General features: G+C 43.6%; 1 protein-coding gene across 1 annotated transcript in view; it reads left to right on the forward strand.

The window, feature by feature from the left end:
* Window positions 1-18,068, forward strand: part of LOC142760599 (C-type lectin domain family 2 member A-like) — a 63,646-nt gene extending 45,578 nt beyond the window's left edge. Inside the window, exons 3-8 of the mRNA XM_075863787.1 lie at window positions 4,328-4,414; window positions 7,502-7,591; window positions 9,749-9,824; window positions 16,433-16,620; window positions 17,666-17,769; window positions 17,953-18,068. Of these exons, the coding sequence (XP_075719902.1) occupies window positions 4,328-4,414; window positions 7,502-7,591; window positions 9,749-9,824; window positions 16,433-16,620; window positions 17,666-17,769; window positions 17,953-18,064 (657 nt within the window). The 3' untranslated portion in view covers window positions 18,065-18,068. The remainder of the gene's footprint in view (window positions 1-4,327; window positions 4,415-7,501; window positions 7,592-9,748; window positions 9,825-16,432; window positions 16,621-17,665; window positions 17,770-17,952) is intronic.
* Window positions 18,069-20,252: the final 2,184 nt, after the last annotated feature.

A 20,252-nucleotide genomic window follows, 5' to 3' on the forward strand; every position in this document is an offset into this window, starting at 1 on the left:
AATAAAATATCTCTTTATTACAAATTTACATTAAAAACCCATGTCACATATAGATAGAACATCTCAAAGGGGTGGCGTCTTCATCCTCTAAAATAAAACCAAATGTTATACACTTCTCCACACTCATCTGATAATCCAGAATACTTTGAGAATCTCACTTTTATCAGGTTCTGCAAATACTTGATTAATACAAAAACAAATAAAAATAAAACATTCCTAAAAACTTTACATCAAATTAACAATGTCCAGACAATTTTTGTTTTGCCTTCTCCCCCATCTAAATCTGTAAAGACTCATCTGTGAGTGACGTCACCTCGCCTCCTGTGTAACTTTGCTGGAGGGGGATGGTCTCTTACACATAAACCAAAATTGTACCTGATCAGTTCCTTCACCCTTCCCCCCTTTGTGGACTCTGCGAGAGTAATGTAGCAGAGTTCAAAACTACATCTCAACATAACACTAGTTTAACCCCCTGTAATGTACAACAGCCTGAAACAAAAATGACTTTTTCCTGACAAATACATTTGATCTTTACAATGACATAATTTATGTGTGAAATCAAAAACAAAACAATTGTAGTTAGTAATTCAATAAAACAGAAAATATTATCTCTGATAACATTAATTACTGCAAACCAATAAGCTGTACATAAGAATAGCGAACAGAGGGGGCACATACATTTTCAAAACCCTGTGTCTCACAGTATCTGTAGTTTAATACATCTGAATTATCAAAACACATGAAATCTGATCACATCATAACACATAAATATCGTAACTTTTATAAACAACAGCGCATGCGCAAAGAGAAGAAATGTATTTAGGTTTGTAGACATTACCGACATATATATATCTAAAAGCAGTGCATATTGAAATCCCTTTGTCTCATCAGCCCTGCAGACTGCACCCAGTCAGCCCCCCTCCTCCTCCCAAACACAGCACACTACAGGGGGGAGGGGGGGGGGGTCACACACTCATTTCTCACAACTTCTAGTCTCACACTCTTAACACTTTCAATGCCGGCAAAACAACATAGGTATCTGCAATCATTCATCACACCATTGTAAAGGAATTATCTAAACATCAAAAACATAATCTTTAACAGTACAATCTGTCGGCCACCATCTCTATATTATGATGACGTGTTGTTTCATCAGTGAACTAGACTGGAACTTCTGTAAATAGAAAAAAACACTACAAATGACAAAATTAACAAGGCGATTATTTCATACTGATTTGGTTGGACCGGGCGTGGCCACATCAGGGGTGGGTGGTGGGGGGCAGCCTCTCCCATTGGAAACACATTGTGCAGCTGTGAGGGGGGGGGGGGGGTTCCCCACCCACAATGAGGACACACTCAACATGAGGTATGGACACCATTACCGGGCGTCGGCTGGTCCTGTGTTTTCTAATACATATAACATACAATACCTTTCTTATTCCTAACTTCCATTCACTTCACCAAATCATGAATAGGATCGGGTGATCCTGATGATTTGAATATGGACCGTAAACCATCCATTCTAACAGTCTATATTATACACGTAACTTATATAACAATTTTCGGTCTACAACTCTCTTGTCTGGCCACTATATTACCTACAATTTAATACACGACTTAACAGTTTTTTTGTTTTTTTTTTGTTTTTTTTTTTCCAGTTTATACACCCCGCATATGCCTTATCACACGACTTATCAGTGTTTTTGTCTCACGTCTTATCACACGTCTTATCAGTGCATCATTGCACCCCGCGTGCCCGCGTCTCACGTCTTATCACACATGTACTTATGCCCGCGTGCCTATCCACGACTTATCACACATGTACTTATGCCCGCGTGCCCCTGTATAAGACAGGTTATAATACTATCCACGACTTATCACACATATATATTGTGTCCGCGTATTTTCTATCTAGTCCCTAATTACCCAGAGGATGGTTAGTCGGGCGCGACTAAGGTCTCACAGGTTTTTTACCTCACAGCGGAAAATATCACCTCTGTCGCCTGAGATAGTCCAGGAAATCAACAAAAGGGTTCTACAGATCGCCACAAGACTGTCCACTAACACAGATAAGACGAAGATTTATAAAATCAATTCGCTTACCGTGTTATTGCGGAGGTGATCAAATTCCTTCAGTGGGCAACTTTGAGTTATCTGTTTCACCCTGTGATTGTCGATTGTCCGGATTTTGATATTTCCTCGAGTGAGGTCCCATCTGGGGTGCCAAATGTCAGGTCCGTATTTCACACCGAATAACCACCTCTGTAAATTGAAAGCTGAAGGCATGCCTGGAGAGAAGTACACCACACAGAGTTTTGTTTGGTACAGCTCCTCTCTCAGCCAGGAGGAAGACTGAAAAACTTTTTATTCAGAACAAAGAAACACAGAAAGAGACACATGCCCCTCCCTCGAGATGTGGGACTTGCTTAAGTCCCATTGGTTCCTCTGCTGTAAGTTTTCCTATACATTCTTCTGCACACTCCTCTTTGCATTCCAGGGGGCGGTGTCTTCCATAGGCGTGTTATGCAGGCTCTTTGTGCTCCATGAATCCAATCTCTTTGTGTAATATACTGAATATATATATATATATGTAAGGATAATATTTTTCAAACAATATACATGGTAATGATCCCTGACACTATGACATGTCAGAAGTTTGTTGTACGTTTTGTTACCCTTTAACGCCTAAGTCATCGCCCCTATAACCTCAGATTTATGGCCCCGGCTCCTTTTATTGATGTATCACCTCATGTACTAATTGTCTTTGTGTAATATCTTAAATCTTGAGCTTTTTTCGAAGTCATTCATTTGTAAACAGCCTGAAGAAGGGGCCTGTGCGCTCTGAAAGCTTCATGTATAATGTTTCTCGTTAGCCAATAAAGGTCTCACACCTACTATACCTTTTGTCTTTTTTGACACAAAAGTATTTAACATTGCATATTTTACTACTCTCAAATTTCACCTCCACTTTGCTTTCATTCCTGTGAAACGCCTAAAGGGTTAAGACACTTTCTAAATACTGTTTTGAATACTTTGAGGGGTGCAGATTTCAAAATGGGGTGATTTATTGGGGTTTTCCATTATATAGGCCCTTCAAGCCACTTCAGAACTCATCTGGTTCCTAAAAAATAGTTTTGGAAATCTTCTTGAAATTGTGTAAGATTGCTGCTAAAGTTCTAAGCCTTGTTACGTCCTAGAACAATAAATGGGTGTTCAAAAAACGATGGCAACATAAAGTAGACATATGGGAAATGTTAACGATCAACTTTCTTGTGTGGTGTTACTATCTGTCTTCCAAATAGAGAAAATAAAATGTAGAAAAATGCAAATTTTTTTAAATACATTGAGTTTCTTTGTCAAAAAAACACCAAAATGTATCACTAACATAAAGTACTATGTGTCACAAGAAAATAATCTCAACATTTCTTAGAAAAGTAAAAGCACTACAAAGTTATAAACATAAAATGAGACTAGTCAGATTTGAAAAATGAGGCTCTGTCAGAAAGATCAAAACTAGCTGCGCGGGGGTTAGTGTTGAGTAATGTTGAGTAAATGTTTAAAGTAAAGAATTTTTAGTGCAGATAGGCATTGTATAAATGAAGGGGTTCTTTATAGTAAGAGCAGTTACTACAGAGGAAGGGTTTCTTTACAGTGCAGATGGGCATTGTGTTTATGAAGGGGTTCTTTATAGTAAGAGCAGTTACTACAGAGGAAGGGTTTCTTTACAGTGCAGATAGGCATTGTGTAAATGAGCGGGTTCTTTATAGTAAGAGCAGTTACTACAGAGGAAGGGTTTATTTACAGTGCAGATGGGCATTGTGTTTATGAAGGGGTTCTTTATAGTAAGAGCGGTTACTACAGAGGAAGGGTTTATTTATAGTGCATATTGGCATTGTGTGTAAGAAGGGGGTTTCTATAGTAAGAGCGGTTACTCTAGAGGAAGGGTTTCTTTGCGGTGCAGATAAATATTGTGTAAATGAAGGGGTTCTTTACAGAAAGAATATTTACTACAGAGGAAGGTTTTTTTTTATAGTGCAGATAGGCATTGTTTATATGAAGGGGTTCTTCACTGTAAGAGCGGTTACTACAGAGGAAGGGTTTCTTTACAGTGCAGATGGGCATTGTGTATATAAAGAGGTTATTTACAGTAAAATCAATAAATATTAATAGTAACTGGTTCTTTACAGTAAGTGGCTACTATAGTGCAGAGCAACAGGGATTATTGTTTTGCACTTCTCTTTGAAGCTGGCGGCTTTACGTGGCCTCCTTTACTTGACAAATGACCTAATGGCCTCTCTAATCTTCTACTTTTGATGTCTTTCTACAGTTCCATTATCCCAGTTCCCCGAATATTCCAGAATCTTATTTGAACAGGATCTTGCAGGAGAATTGTAAGATCAATGAGGCTCAAACGGTAAGTGAAGGTGATCACCTCTGTTTATTCTTTACTGTTACCGCTGACTTACACATGGCGCCTTCAGTATTTTCGAGGGCCAGTACAAAAGGTAGGAAAAAGAGGCAGCTGCATAGGGCAAGACTGAGCTTCAGCCAATCCCAAACAGGAGAGTGGCTATAAAATGTCAGCCGCTCCGCTTTCTACATTCTGGAACCATCTGTATCAGGACTGAATCTAGGAAGAACTTGAGTCACGCAAAGCAAATTGGCACCTCTGGGGGTAACATTCTGTATTGTATGTGTTCTGTACACTATATGCCCTGCACTCTATACCCTACACTCTATACATCACACTATATACCCTACACTCTATACATCACACTATATACCCTGCACTCGATACATCACACTATATACCCTACACTCTATACACCACACTATATACCCTGCACTCTATATACCACACTATATACCCTGCACTCTATATGCCACACTATATACCCTACACTCTATACCCTACACTCTATACCCTACACTCTATACATCACACTATATACCCTGCACTCTATACATCACACTATATACCCTGCACTCTATGCGCCACACTATATACCCTGCACTCTATACGCCACACTATATACCCTGCACTCTATACGCCACACTATATACCCTGCACTCTATACGCCACACTATATACCCTGCACTCTATACGCCACACTATATACCCTGCACTCTATACGCCACACTATATACCCTGCACTCTATACGCCACACTATATACCCTGCACTCTATACGCCACACTATATACCCTGCACTCTATACGCCACACTATATACCCTGCACTCTATACATCACACTATATTCCCTGCACTCAATACCCTGCACTCTATACGTCACACTATATTCCCTGCACTCTATACCCTGCACTCTATACGTCACACTATATACCCTGCACTCTATACGCCACACTATATACCCTGCATTATATACCCTGCACTATATACCCTGCACTCTATACGCCACACTATATACCCTGCACTCTATACATCACACTCTATACCCTGCACTCTATACGTCACACTATATACCCTGCACTCTATACGTCACACTATATACCCTGCACTCTATACGTCACACTATATACCCTGCACTCTATACGTCACACCATATACCCTGCACTCTATACATCACACTATATACCCTACACTCTATACCCTGCACTCTATACACCACACTATATACCCTGCATTCTATACACCACACTATATACCCTGCACTCTATACACCACACTATATACCCTGCACTCTATACATCCCACTATATACCCTGCACTCTATACATCACACTATATACCCTGCACTCTATACATCACACTATATACCCAGCACCCTATACGCCACACTATATACCCTGCACTCTATACATCACACTATATACCCTGCACTCTATACATCACACTATATACCCTGCACTCTATACGTCACACTATATACCCTGCACTCTATACATCACACTATATATCCTGCACTCTATACATCACACTATATACCCTGCCCCCTATACGCCACACTATATACCCTGCACTCTATACCCTGCACTCTATACGTCACACTATATACCCTGCACTCTATACATCACACTATATACCCTGCACTCTATACATCACACTATATACCCTGCACCCTATACGCCACACTATATACCCTGCACTCTATACATCACACTATATACCCTGCACCCTATACGCCACACTATATACCCTGCACTCTATACACCACACTATATACCCTGCACCCTATACATCACACTATATACCCTGCACCCTATACACCACACTATATACCCTGCACTCTATACACCACACTATATATCCTGCACCCTATACATCACACTATATACCCTGCACCCTATACATCACACTATATACCCTGCACCCTATACGCCACACTATATACCCTGCACCCTATATGCCACACTATATACCCTGCACCCTATACGCCACACTATATACCCTGCACTCTATACACCGCACTATATACCCTGCACTCTATACACCACACTATATACCCTGCACTCTATACATCACACTATATACCCTGCACTCTATACATCACACTATATACCCTGCACTCTATACACCACACTATATACCCTGCACTCTATACATCACACTATATACCCTGCACCCTATACACCACACTATATACCCTGCACTCTATACACCACACTATATACCCTGCACTCTATACATCACACTATATACCCTGCACTCTATACATCACACTATATACCCTGCACTCTATACACCACACTATATATCCTGCACCCTATACATCACACTATATACCCTGCACTCTATACACCACACTATATACCCTGCACTCTATACGCCACACTATATACCCTGCACTCTATACATCACACTATATACCATGCACCCTATACATCACACTATATACCCTGCACTCTATACATCACACTATATACCCTGCACCCTATACGCCACACTATATACCCTGCACTCTATACATCACACTATATACCCTGCACTCTATACCCTGCACTCTATACATCACACTATATACCCTGCACTCTATACATCACACTATATACACTGCACTCTATACATCACACTATATACCCTGCACTCTATACGCCACACTATATACCCTGCACTCTATACCCTGCACTCTATACGCCACACTATATACCCTGCACTCTATACATCACACTATATACCCTGCACTCTATACACCACACTAGATATCCTGCACTACATAACTTGCGCTCTATAATTCATGCACTGCACTACATACCCCACAATCTATACTCTGCTCGCCGACTACCTCAGCCCCAATTCCCAGCAATCACGGACCCATCACCTGCACACAGCATACATATACAGATAGTGTATACACACTCCATGTACAAGGCAATAAGAATAAACCAGTAAAGCCGTTCTTCTCAAACATCTGCGCGGTCTCTCGGATAATCACTGCGGTCTTTTAAAGTGTAAGACGCGGTCTCTGAACTGCACGGATTATATGTTCTGGATCTGGGATTTCTGCGTTGCTGACTGTGGGATTGTTGGTTTCTTTCTACAGGAGCGCGATCCACCACAAGAGTCACAACCGTTTATTAATATTTCTGGAGAGACCGGAGTCAATGAAGAGAATAAGAAGAAGACACAATCAGTAAGTGACGCGGCGTCCGTGACTACTCTCATCTTCCTGCATTATGATGGGGGTCACTAACTGTAAACTGGAAATCACTGACTGTATGAACACTCAGGTAATAGAGGAGAAGACCCAGGTCCTAGACCGCAAATACCTGCACCTGCAGGCGTCCGTACATTCTATTACTCACTGTTATCAGCCACGTCACCCAGGAGACAGGATGATATTAGGACAGATAAATATATTCTAGTGCTCACTGTTATCAGTCATTTCTGGCAGGGGAGAGGGTAATTGTAGTGTTCAATGGTATGAGAAACAGTAAGTACAGAAACCGCCCCCCATGATCAGGGCTCAAAATAGTAGAAAATATTCGGGATGAGTAATAGTTATCGTTATAAAAGATCAGGAAAACCTCTCACGAAGAACGATGAACAATGGAGTGAGGATCAGAGGTAGATAAAGGAAAAAAATCACTCTTCTCTAGATATCAACTCAATTTTGGGTTCCAAATAATTTGGCGCAATAAGCGAAGAAAATCCTCGATCAGTAATAACGATCTAATAATTATTAATATGTTTTTTTTTTCTTGAACAGATTTGATAGATTTTTTGTAATTTTTTGTCTTTGTTTTTTTTTCCCAGTTCCTCCTCTTGCTCCTCCTGGCTCTCCCCTCTGCTGTCACTTTGCTCTGGCTCTCCAATTGCCATAAATGTTCTATTCATTTCTGTATGTTGTTCTCTCCTGTCCGGTGACTGTTCCCTTTCCCCTCACACTGCAGAATGGCCTCCCCCCCTTCCAGTTTATGCATTTCCCATTGGCTCCTCCTCCTCCTTCCCACAGTGCACCCTGTCTCTGACATGCAGGTTGCCGCCCGCGCTGCCCCCTAGATGGTTGTAAATATGACTTATGTCAAACTACACAGTGGGGCACTGGGGCAGCATAAAGATGTTGGCCGCGGGATTGTTGTGGTGATGAATGATTACCTGGGTCACATGACCGCGACTCAAATGCGGCCGACTATACAAATGCTGTGTTACCGTCTTAGAGCCGGCCCTCAGTGCTTTCTGCTTATTTTTCCACAGCAGAGAAGGGTCGTAGCATCACACCAACTGGACTTTGCTACCAGTCGACGTGACGGCAGGTCGGTCAAACCACGATTCTAACATCGTACCAGGGCCGTGGTCATGTGACCTTGAAGGTCACCATCATAAGAACTGGCATGTTGACACCCGTGGCTCTTTTCTGTAGCCGCGACTGACATGTCCATGCCCCACATTAGTTAACCGCAGGCTGGCCAAGGCCTCCCCATCAAAATGTTTTTTTTTTGTTGAAGCTGTTGAGAGAAGAACTAGCGGCCATCAGCTCACCACCGTGGCGGCCTCCATATTATTGATGTTGTCTGGGGTGGCACATCCCCTTTAAGGACCAGGACCACCTGCCGTAACCAGGCAGTCTTTAAGCTGGTGGGGTTGACAAGCAGTGTTCTAGATTTCCATCTTTGGGGGCCACAATGCTGCTGTATGAGTCCAAGGCTCTTCTCTCTGTGATCTGTGGACTGCAGGGTCCGGTATGATGCAATATGCCGATGAAATAATGGTCATACGATTAAACCTCTAGTGGCGATGAGACCAAAATGCCAGACCTGGCAGAAGTAGGGTGACGAGAAAAACCTGCTCTGAATCATGCAAAGACAAATGATCATTAATGGTTGTCACCAGAACCGGGAGGAACAATGGGCCAGCGGAGAATATATATAAGCTTTAACAATATTGCATGATATAAGGTGAAGGTCCACCCCAATGCATCTTAAAGGAAAGATGAAGCGACTTTGCAAATAGTCCACATTAGAAAATCCCCTACTTTTTTGTGTCTCCATGGTAACAGACTACAAACAAACCCTGTGTAGTCTGATCCTGCAGTTATAGATCTCAGGCAGCTGTTATGATAGTATGTAGCACGCTGTTCGTAGTAGATATATAGACACCCATATATAACAGAGGACATTCTCATAGTCTACAGTTGTGGTCAGTGGCGGTATTGCATAGCTGCACATGAGGCCTTGTGTGTTTGTGATAACACTGAGATGTCAGGGCTCAGAGGCAGGAAGTGTTGCCATTGGGAAACAGTGGTTAATAATGGCACTCGAGTCCTATAAATTATTTCTTTCTCTTTTAGCTCTGTCAAAAATTGGTGAAGAAGTGGTGGATTGTTTCCCATGTGATCTTATGTATCGTCATAGCTGTATTGTTGGGTACGTTTCACAAATTTGTGGCCTTTTTATTTTTTATACGACTTGTGCACATCAGGTTTTGCCCTATGTTTAGCATGTACGTCCGGAAAGCTCTTGACGTTAACGTGTTCATAGGGCTCCATCAGGCTGGGGTATATTGGTGTACCTTTTCTTGGAGGACGGAATAGCATAGTAGAATACACTATTCCATCCTGAGGGATCTCCCCTGCAAAAAAAAAATTTCAACATGGGAGCCTACAGTATGTGTGATGAATGCCACTGTATGGCATTCGTCAGAGGTAAATGTTAAACATACACCTCCGGTAGCTTTACCAGTTTCGGAGTCACGAGGGAAAAGCATCAGGTAGTGCTCGGCCTGGGGAGTCTGGCTCTGGGTAAGCTTCTGACTCCATATATGGAAAGTGAGGTCAAGGGATTCCTCAGGACCGGAATCACTTGAAATGCTCTGGCCGGGGACTCCGGCATTGTAGTCCTGACATCACTGTCCATACATGACGTCAGGAGCTTCGCTGGGCACCACGCTTTATGTAGAACTCTGCCTGGGGAGTTTGGGCGAGTGGGATACGCCACTACCTTCTGTCGGAGGTATACGTCGGGACTCCTCCGTGCAAAGTCTCCAGTAGGGCTGGTGGGACACTCATAGTGGTCATATTGTACCAACATCTATTGGAGTACAATGCAGCAAATCATCACGTCACAAGTCCCAACCCAACATAACTTCATTAGACAATGGGATGGTGTGGGTGGAATCTCACCGTTAGAGATGAGCGAACCGGGACAACCGAACCCGGTTTCGGTCCGAACTTCCGGTAAAGTTCGGTTCGCAGCGAATCCGAACTTCACCGGGTTCGGCCGAACCCGTTTTGACCGAACCCGGTCAAAAACATTATACAAATCGGGAGCCACTTATCTCTATCAATCACTGATAGAGAAAAGAGGCTGCTGATTAAAAATAAAATAAAAAGCATTTCATACGTACCCGGTCGTTGTCTTGTTGACGAGTCCCTCTTCTTCCTCCAGTCCGACCTTTTCTGACGCGGCAGCCTGTGATTGGCTGCAGAGGCCTCTGCAGCCTGTGATTGGCTGCAGAGGCCGCGGCAGCCTGTGATTGGCTGCAGCGCTCACAAGGCTGCATCGTCATCAAGGAATGTCGGGCCGGATGTCGAGAGGGACGCGTCACCAAGGCAACGGCCAGGAGACCGGACTGGAGGAAGCAGAAAGTTCTCGGTAAGTATGAACGTCTTTTTTTTTACAGGTACTGTGATCGGTAGTCACTGTCCAGGGTACTGAAACAGTTACTGCCGATCAGTTAACTCTTTCAGCACCCTGAACAGTGACTATTTAGTGTATGTGCACACACACTAATTACGTCCGTAAATGACGGACGTATTTCGGCCGCAAGTACCGGACCGAACACAGTGCAGGGAGCCGGGCTCCTAGCATCATACTTATGTACGATGCTAGGAGTCCCTGCCTCTCTGCAGGACAACTGTCCCGTACTGTAATCATGTTTTCAGTACGGGACAGTAGTTCCACGGAGAGGCAGGGACTCCTAGCATCGTACATAAATATGATGCTAGGAGCCCGGCTCCCTGCAGGGTGTTCGGTCCGGTACTTGCGGCCGAAATACGTCCGTCATTTACGGACGTAATTAGTGTGTGTGCACATACCCTTACTGACGTCGCCTAGCAACGCTGCCGTAATGACGGGTGCACACATGTAGCCACCCGTCATTACGGGGCCTCATGCACACGACCATAAAAACACCCGTTATCACGGGTCGTAATTACGACCCGAAATAGCGGGCCCATAGACTTCTGTTAGCCACGGGTACCTTCCCGTTTTCTCACGGGAAGGTGCCCGTGCCGTTAAAAAGATAGAACATGTTCTATTTTTTTATTTTACGGGCCGTGCTCGTAATTACGACTCGTAAGTACGAGCACGGCCGGCCGGCCACGGGCAGCTGGCCGCTTTTGCGAACCGTGCTGTCATTATAATTATAGCAGCACGGCCCGTAAAATAGAACATGTTCTATTTTTTTAACGGCACGGGCACCTTCCCGTGAGAATACGGAAAGGTACCCGTGGGTAACAGAAGTCTATGAGCCCGTTATTGCGGGTCGTAATTACGACCCGCAATAACGGGTGTTTTTACGGTCGTGTGCATGATGGGAGCACGGCTCGGAAAAACGAACGGCTGCCCGTGCTCATCTCCTGAAATAATCTGTGCTGCCTTAAACTCTGTGGACAGGTCAGGATCCTGTTTCTTTTAAATGCTGCTAGGGAACCCGCTCGATCCACTATATAAGGCTACGCTACAGTGCAGCATTTAAAAGAAACAGGATCCTGACCTGTCCACAGAGTTTAAGGCAGCACAGAGTATTTCAGGAGATGAGCGTGCAGATTCAGTGCTGTTGTGAACTCTGCTCTTACCATTACGTAGCTCTCAGTCTGTTATCTCTCCTCCACTCCTGTCCTCAAGAACACCTTCACATGATTGGCAAGTCACCACGTAATGGTAAGAGCAGAGTTCACAGCAGCACAGAGTATTTCAGGAGATGAGCGTGCGGATCTTGTGCGTGGTGGTGACTTGCCAATCATGTGAACGTGTTATAGAGGACAGGAGTGGAGGAGATGTAACAGACTGAGCTACGTAATGGTAAGAACAGAGTTCACAGCAGCACAGAGTATTTCAGGAGAGGAGCGTGCAGATTCAGTGCTGCTGTGAACTCTGCTCTTACCATTACGTAGCTCTCAGTCTGTTACCTCTCCTCCACTCCTGTCCTCAATAACATCTTCACATGATAGGCAAGTCACCACCCCGCACAAGATCCGCACGCTCATCTCCTGAAATACTCTGTGCTGCTGTGAACTCTGCTCTTACCATTACGTGGTGACTTGCCAATCATGTGAAGGTGTTCTGGAGGACAGGAGTGGAGGAGAGGTAACAGACTGAGAGCTACGTAATGGTAAGAGCAGAGTTCGCAGCAGCACTGAATCTGCACGCTCATCTCCTGAAATACTCTGTGCTGCCTTAAACTCTATGGACAGGTCAGGATCCTGTTTCTTTTAAATGCTGCACTGTAGCGCAGCCGTATATAGTGGATCGAGCGGGTTCCCCAGCAGCATTTAAAAGAAACCGTGTTTGTGTATGTGTGTGTTTGTGTATATATGTGTGTTTGGGTATGTGACTTTGTCTGTTTTTGTTTTTATATGTGTGTGTGTATATATGGGTGTGTTTGTGTATATGTGTTTTGTGTATATGTTTGTGTATATATGGGTGTATTTGTGTATATGTTTGTGTGTAGATGTTTGTGTGTGTTTTTGTATATGTGTATATGGGTGTGTGTTTGTGTGTATATATGGGTGTGTTTGTGTATATGTGTTTGTGTATATGTGTGTTTGGGTATGTGTGTTTTTGTTTGTATATGTGTTTGTGTATATGTGTTCGTGTATGTGTGTATAACTGTGTGTGTGTGTGTTTGGATATGTGTGTTTTTGTTTGTATATGTGTGAGTTCGTGTATATGTGTGTGTTTGTCTGTTTATGTGTGTGTGTATATCTTGTTGTGTTTGTGTATATATGTGTGTGTCTGTGTATGGTTGTTTGTTTGTGTGTGTGTGCGTGTATATATGTGTATAGGTGAGTAGAAGTATTGGTATTGTTCACATTGATAACTGTTTTTTTATGTTGTTGCAGATTTTGATGTACCGATTGGACTACATCTTCGATTCGTTGGACTACTGCGTAGATCTGCGTTTTTTCAAATTTTAATAAAATGGTTAACGAGGGTTTTGTTGGGGATTTCTTATTTCAATAAAAAAGAATTGTCTTTGTGTTTTTTTTTTCAAACTTTATTAGTGCCTAGATAATGGCAGTTGGCTGATTGACAGCGTCCATTATTAAGGCGGGGCTTAGTGTTAGCCGGTGCAGAGGCTAGCACTAACCACACATTATTACCCCGGTACCCACCACCACCAGGGGTGCCGGGAAGAGCTTGGTACGATCCAGTACCCGACCATCTGTTGTGATGGTCGGGTACTGGGGCGGCCGTAGGCTGGTATTATGAGGCTGGGAAGGGCCAAAATCAGTGGACCTTCCCACCCTTGTAATGCTAGGCTGCTGCTGCTGTGTTGTATCGGGCTGGTTATAAAAATGGGGGGGACCCCCACGTCGGTTTTTTTTGGAATTTAACAAATTTAGCAATAGACGGGTCCCCCACATTTTTAATAACCAGCCATATACAAGGCCGCAGCAGTCTGGCATTACATTGGTGGGAAGGGCCACTGGTTTTGTCCATTCCCAGGCTAATAACACTGTGTTGTATGTGGCTGGTTATGATAAATTGGGTGGAACCCCATGTCTTTTTAAAAAAAAAATGTAAATAAATAATTTAAAAAAATGACGTGGGGTCCCCCCCACTTTTATAACCAGCCCGATACAACACAGCAGCAGCAGCCTAGCATTACAAGGGTGGGAAGGTCCACTGTTTTTGGCCCTTCCCAGCCTCATAATACCAGCCTGCGGCCGCCCCAGAGCCCGACCATCACAACAGATGGTCGGGTACTGGATCGTACCTGGCTCTTCCCGGCACCCCTGGTGGTGGTGGGTACCGGGCTAATAATGGTGGTTAGTGTTAGCCTCTGCACCAGCTAACACTAAGCCTCGCCTTAGTAATGGATGTTGTCACTCAGACAGCGGCCATTACTAAAGTGGTAATAATAAAATTTGAAAAGAAAAAGACAAAGATATAGATAAAATATTTTATTGAAATAAAGCACCCCCAACACAACCCTCATTAACCATTTTATTGTAGAAAAAAAACCGTCATCGAAGTAGTCCTCGAAACCGACGTAGTCCAAACACCAAACCTGTAAAAAAAAAAATAATGAAATAAAACATGTTGTAGGCTTAGATTCAGTTTAATGTGTGATACTGACTGTTATACCATGTATAGAAGCCTGCCGTGAAGTTGACTTAGATACAGGGCGCCAGCAGACAGTATCATACATGGCCATACATACATATATACATGCAAACTATCATACATACATGCATACACACACACACACACATGAAAACATACATACATACAAACAAACATGCAAAGATACATACATACATATATACAAGCATGCACAAATATACATGCAAACATAAATACATGCAAACATAATTACATGCACATATATACATACATACATGACAACATACATACAAACATACATGACAACATACATACATGCAAACATACATACATGCAAACATACATACACACATGCAAACATATATACATGCAAATATACATACAAACATGCACATGTATACATACATGCCAACATACATGCAAACATACATGCACATATATACATACATACATGACAACATACATACATGCAAATATACATACATACACACATGCACATATATACATACCAACATACATGCACATATATACATACATGACAACATACATACATACATGACAACATACATACATATATATATATATATATATATACACACATGCAAATATACATACATTCATGCAAACATACATGCAAACATACATACAAATATACATACACACATGCACATATATACATACATGACAACATACATACATACATACATACATGACAACATACATGCAAAAATACATACATGCAAATATATACATGCAAATATACATACAAACATGCACATATATACATACATGCCAACATACATGCAAACATACATGCACAGATATACATACATACATACATGCCAAAAAATAATAATAATACGTTCATACTTACTTTCCTCCTGTCCGGCCTCCAGCGATGACGTTTCATCCATGTCGCCGCTGCAGCCTGTGATTGGCTGCAGAGGCGGTCACGTGGGATGAAGCGTCATCCTGACGTGCGTGACCGCCACTACAGCCTGTGATTGGCTGCAGCGGCGAAAGGGATGAAACGTCATCGCTGGAGGCCGGACAGGAGGAAAGTAAGTATGAACGTATTATTATTATTTTTTTATTACATTTAAATGGTATTTTCCGCGTGCCGAGCATGTACTGTGAAGGTTGCTGAAAGAGTTAGTGCAGCCCATTAACTCTATCAGCACCCCGGACAGTAGCATGCTCGGCGCACGGAAGTGACAGGTTCGGTCAGAACTAGTTCGGTCCGAACCGAACTTTTTTGTGAAATTCGGCGAACTAGCCGAACCGAACTTTTGATAAGTTCGCTCATCTCTACTCACCGTCTTGGACCCCATACTGCTCTCTTTTACCCCTACATCTACATCCCCATTCAGTTTCCTCCAGCTAATACTCACCTTCCATTTTTTGCCATGGCGCCCCTTATAACACGCAATGCTTCTTCCCTCACCTCCATATATCTGAGGACATCGTTACGATGAAATAAGAATTCATGGATTCAACACCCTGAGCGGTCATTTACAATACGCATATTTGTGGACCGATATGGACATTCTGGTTGTTGGGTTTCGACCAGTAACAATTCCCTTGGGGTGAGGGACGTTCATTGAACTTTGTCCATGTTTTGGATGCCAAGTGTGGGATGTGCCGGGTATTCAGCAAAAATGCACCAATTTTTGTCATTTAAGGTTTTCTATTCTCACGGGGTGCGGTGAAGGATGTCCCCTCCTGTGAACCCCCATGTAATGAGTCCTGGATGTTGTTTGAGGGTCATTGTTACTACTTCTCGAATGTTGCTAAAACCTGGAATGACAGCCGGGACTTCTGCACTGAACATGACTCCACACTGGCCGTGCTCACAGACCCGAAGATAGAGGTGACTTCATCTTCAGCCCCTCCCTCTGTCCCCACCCTCATACCGATACATGCGGTCCCCTCCTAGTCCTGAGTCTGGTATCTTCATATGAAGCTCTGACGCTCCTCACGTGACTATGGTGGTTGGGTGGTTATTCCTGGATTACCAAATCTTAATTGGCTCAGGCAGGACCTGATCTCATATAATCGGCATTATATTTAATGCAATGCATTTCCAGGACCTTCCTCCTCCCATCATCAGACGCGATTAATACATTTGGAGCATAATGTGTTAGGAATCTATATATATATATATATCTATATTTAGATGGAGAATCCTCCTTAAAGGAGACTCGTCATTATACAGGTCCCAAATGGGATATTCTTAAAGGACAACTCCACCTTACTGGAGATTTCTTCCTGTGGCTTTAAAGTGGAGATGCCCTTTAAAGGAGCACTCCACTTTATTTTGTTATTGCCCCCTACATTTGTACATTGGTGTTTCAGTGCGGTGCTGTGTGCAAAAATACTTACCGATCAGCCGCATGTTGTATTTTTCGGGTCCGGTGCCGCTCACGAGATCTTCCCTCTGACTTGTCTCAAGTGACTGTGCTCTTGAATAAACCGGAACTCAGGCTCTCAATGCATTCCTAATGAATGGGAACCAGAACGAGGCCGGAACGAGGCTCCATAGGGATGCATTGAGAGCCTGACCTCCGGTTTTCTGAAAAGCAGCGACTCCAGACCAGGTCAGAATAAAGATCACTTGAGCGACGCTGGACCCGAAAAATGACAAGATGCGGGGATCGGTAAGTATTTTTGCACACAGCACTCCACTGAAACACCAATGTACAAATGGAGGGTGCCATAAAAAATTAAAGGGGAGTGCTCCTTTAAGTCTTCCACACCACTCAAGCTGCAATTTAGGAGGGGCGCAGACTGCTCCTGCTGGCAATGAAGAGGAGATGCAGCATCAGGTGGAGGACATCAGGTACAGCAGGTCAGAGCCATGAGTTATATAGAGTTCTTGGGGTGGTACCTTGATAACCGTCTTGTTCCTCTTCCAGAAAAACATAGGTCGATACCGGGAAAATGTGAATTACTGGATTGGACTCTACATGAACAATAACGGGCTGTGGATGTGGATTAATGGTTCACTGTATAATGGCAGGTAGGTTCTTAATTTAAGAGCGCCCCCCCCATAGACATAAGTCCCTACATCCTGTCTGTAGGAAAGCTGGGTGACGGCCAATATGGCTGCCAATACAACACCCACGGAGCTTCTCTCCCGACCTTCCTAGGGAATGACATAAAGACGTGGTCTGTATAACAGGGACATCATTGTATTTCCTAGTGTGGATAATCACAACAGCAACCAACTGAGATGCGCTTTCCTGAACTCTCACCTGGGGGCGCTAGACTGCTCTACAAGCCGACAATGGATTTGTGTGAAGAAGTCGACATAGTATTAGCCGGTATGTTCTGGGACCCCCCCATGCTCCAACACGACTCTGTTTTTATGATATATACCCTGCATGGTTTATTCATTACATTACCAAAAGTATGTGCACCCCTAAACATCACCTCCAAACCCATCAGCAGTGATTTGGCTCTGCCCCCATTTACTGCTGCAACTAATAATAGGGGTGCACATACTTTTGGCCAGGTAATGTATGTATATACTGGAAATATGATTTCTACCAGTCATTAGAAGAAGCTGACGATACTTTGTCCATGTGCCCCTGTCTATATAGGACGCGGCGGGCGGGATGAGCGTGACCCCCTCATTCAGTTGATGTATCACACGATCTGGGGTCGGAGTAACAATGTATCAACAATCACCGATTGATTATGGACAATCCGTCTTGGCAACCAAATAACACCTGGCCAACCTGTGATATCACAGCGCTCCACACGTCTATACCCCGCGAGAGCTCGGACTGCTGGAACATCATCTGCACAAATATTACAATTATGAAGATCAACTGGAACTATTTATTCTCATGACCACGCACTTTCTTTTGAAGCACAATTTTTTTTTAACAACACATTTTTGTTACAGTGTACAGGTTGTTCTACGAGTGCCCGATTTTCCCCCTCGCTTGCCAATATATATGTGGCAAGATGGGAGGAAGAATATATATATATATGTTCTCCAACCCTTTATGTCTGACATCCTCTGGTATGGACGCTACATTGACGATATCCTTATCGTCCGGCAAGGTCCTGTAGCGCTCATACCGCAGTTTGTCAGACATATTGAGGCTTCATGCACACAACTGTGCCCGTTATTACGACCCGTAATTACGGGCATGGCCGGCCGCGGACAGAGGGACATATTTACGAGCCGTGCTCCCATTATCAAGTATAGGAGCACAGTCCAAAAATAAATAAATTAGAACATGTCCTATTTTTTTGGGGAGGTTTCTACGGCTTGGACACCCTCCCGTAGACATCCGGGAAGCTGTCCGTCGGCCATAGAAATGAATAGGCCCGTAATTACGGGCAATTTTACGGTCGTGTTCATGGGGCCTAACAACTTGATCTTCACCTCCATGAACCACCCGGATCATATCCCGTTCCTTGATTTAATTTTAACGGGATATAACCAGAAAAATCATTACTTGTGGCCTGTAAAGAAAACCCATTGCGGGTAATTCAATATTACATGCGACAAGTTCCCATCCAAAACACGTAACTAGAAACCTGCCCATCGGGGAATATACTAGAGACAAACGGATCTGTACCAATCATGATGATTATTTACAGGAGTGCGTCACTATAGACAACAGATTACCTGTTGTGTTTACTTATGTTGTGCTGCTAATTTTATTTCATTGTAACCTGTGGTCGTTTATTTGTACCGGCACTTGATGGTTGGCGCGCTTGCTTGCTCTAAATTACTTTGCACCAGGATGTACGGCTTAGACGCTAGATTTGCTAAATTTCATGATGTGTCATAACAGCACCTGAACGACGCAGTATGGCTATGCCACATCCTGACACTGGGCGTGGCGCTTAGTGTTAGTATATAAAACGTCTGCGTTCCCGCCAAGCTATGTTCAGTGTTCAGGTGGAAGAGGAGGAAAATGGGCTGGGAGGAAGTGGCATAGAGCTGCTGAGAGGATGTTGGGTAGAGCCGCTGAGAGGAAGTTGCGTAGAGCTGCTGAGAGGAAGTTGGGTAGAGCTGCTTAGAGGAAGTGGCATAGAGCTGCTGAGAGGAAGTTGGGTAGAGCTGCTGAGAGGAAGTTGGGTAGAGCTGCTGAGAGGAAGTTGGGTAGAGCTGCTTAGAGGAAGTGGCATAGAGCTGCTGAGAGGATGTTGGGTAGAGCTGCTGAGAGGATGTTGGGTAGAGCTGCTGAGAGGAAGTTGGGTAGAGCTGGTGAGAGGAAGTTGTGTAGTGCTGCTGAGAGGAAGTTGTGTAGTGCTGCTGAGAGGAAGTTGTGTAGAGCTGCTGAGAGGAAGTTGTGTAGTGCTGCTGAGAGGAAGTTGTGTAGTGCTGCTGAGAGGAAGTTGTGTAGTGCTGCTGAGAGGAAGTTGTGTAGTGCTGCTGAGAGGAAGTTGTGTAGTGCTGCTGAGAGGAAGTTGTGTAGTGCTGCTGAGAGGAAGTTGGGTAGAGCTGCTTAGAGGAAGTGGCATAGAGCTGCTGAGAGG

Source organism: Rhinoderma darwinii, chromosome 4 (assembly GCF_050947455.1).
Source record: "Rhinoderma darwinii isolate aRhiDar2 chromosome 4, aRhiDar2.hap1, whole genome shotgun sequence".
In the NCBI taxonomy this organism is placed as follows: Eukaryota; Metazoa; Chordata; class Amphibia; order Anura; family Rhinodermatidae; genus Rhinoderma; species Rhinoderma darwinii.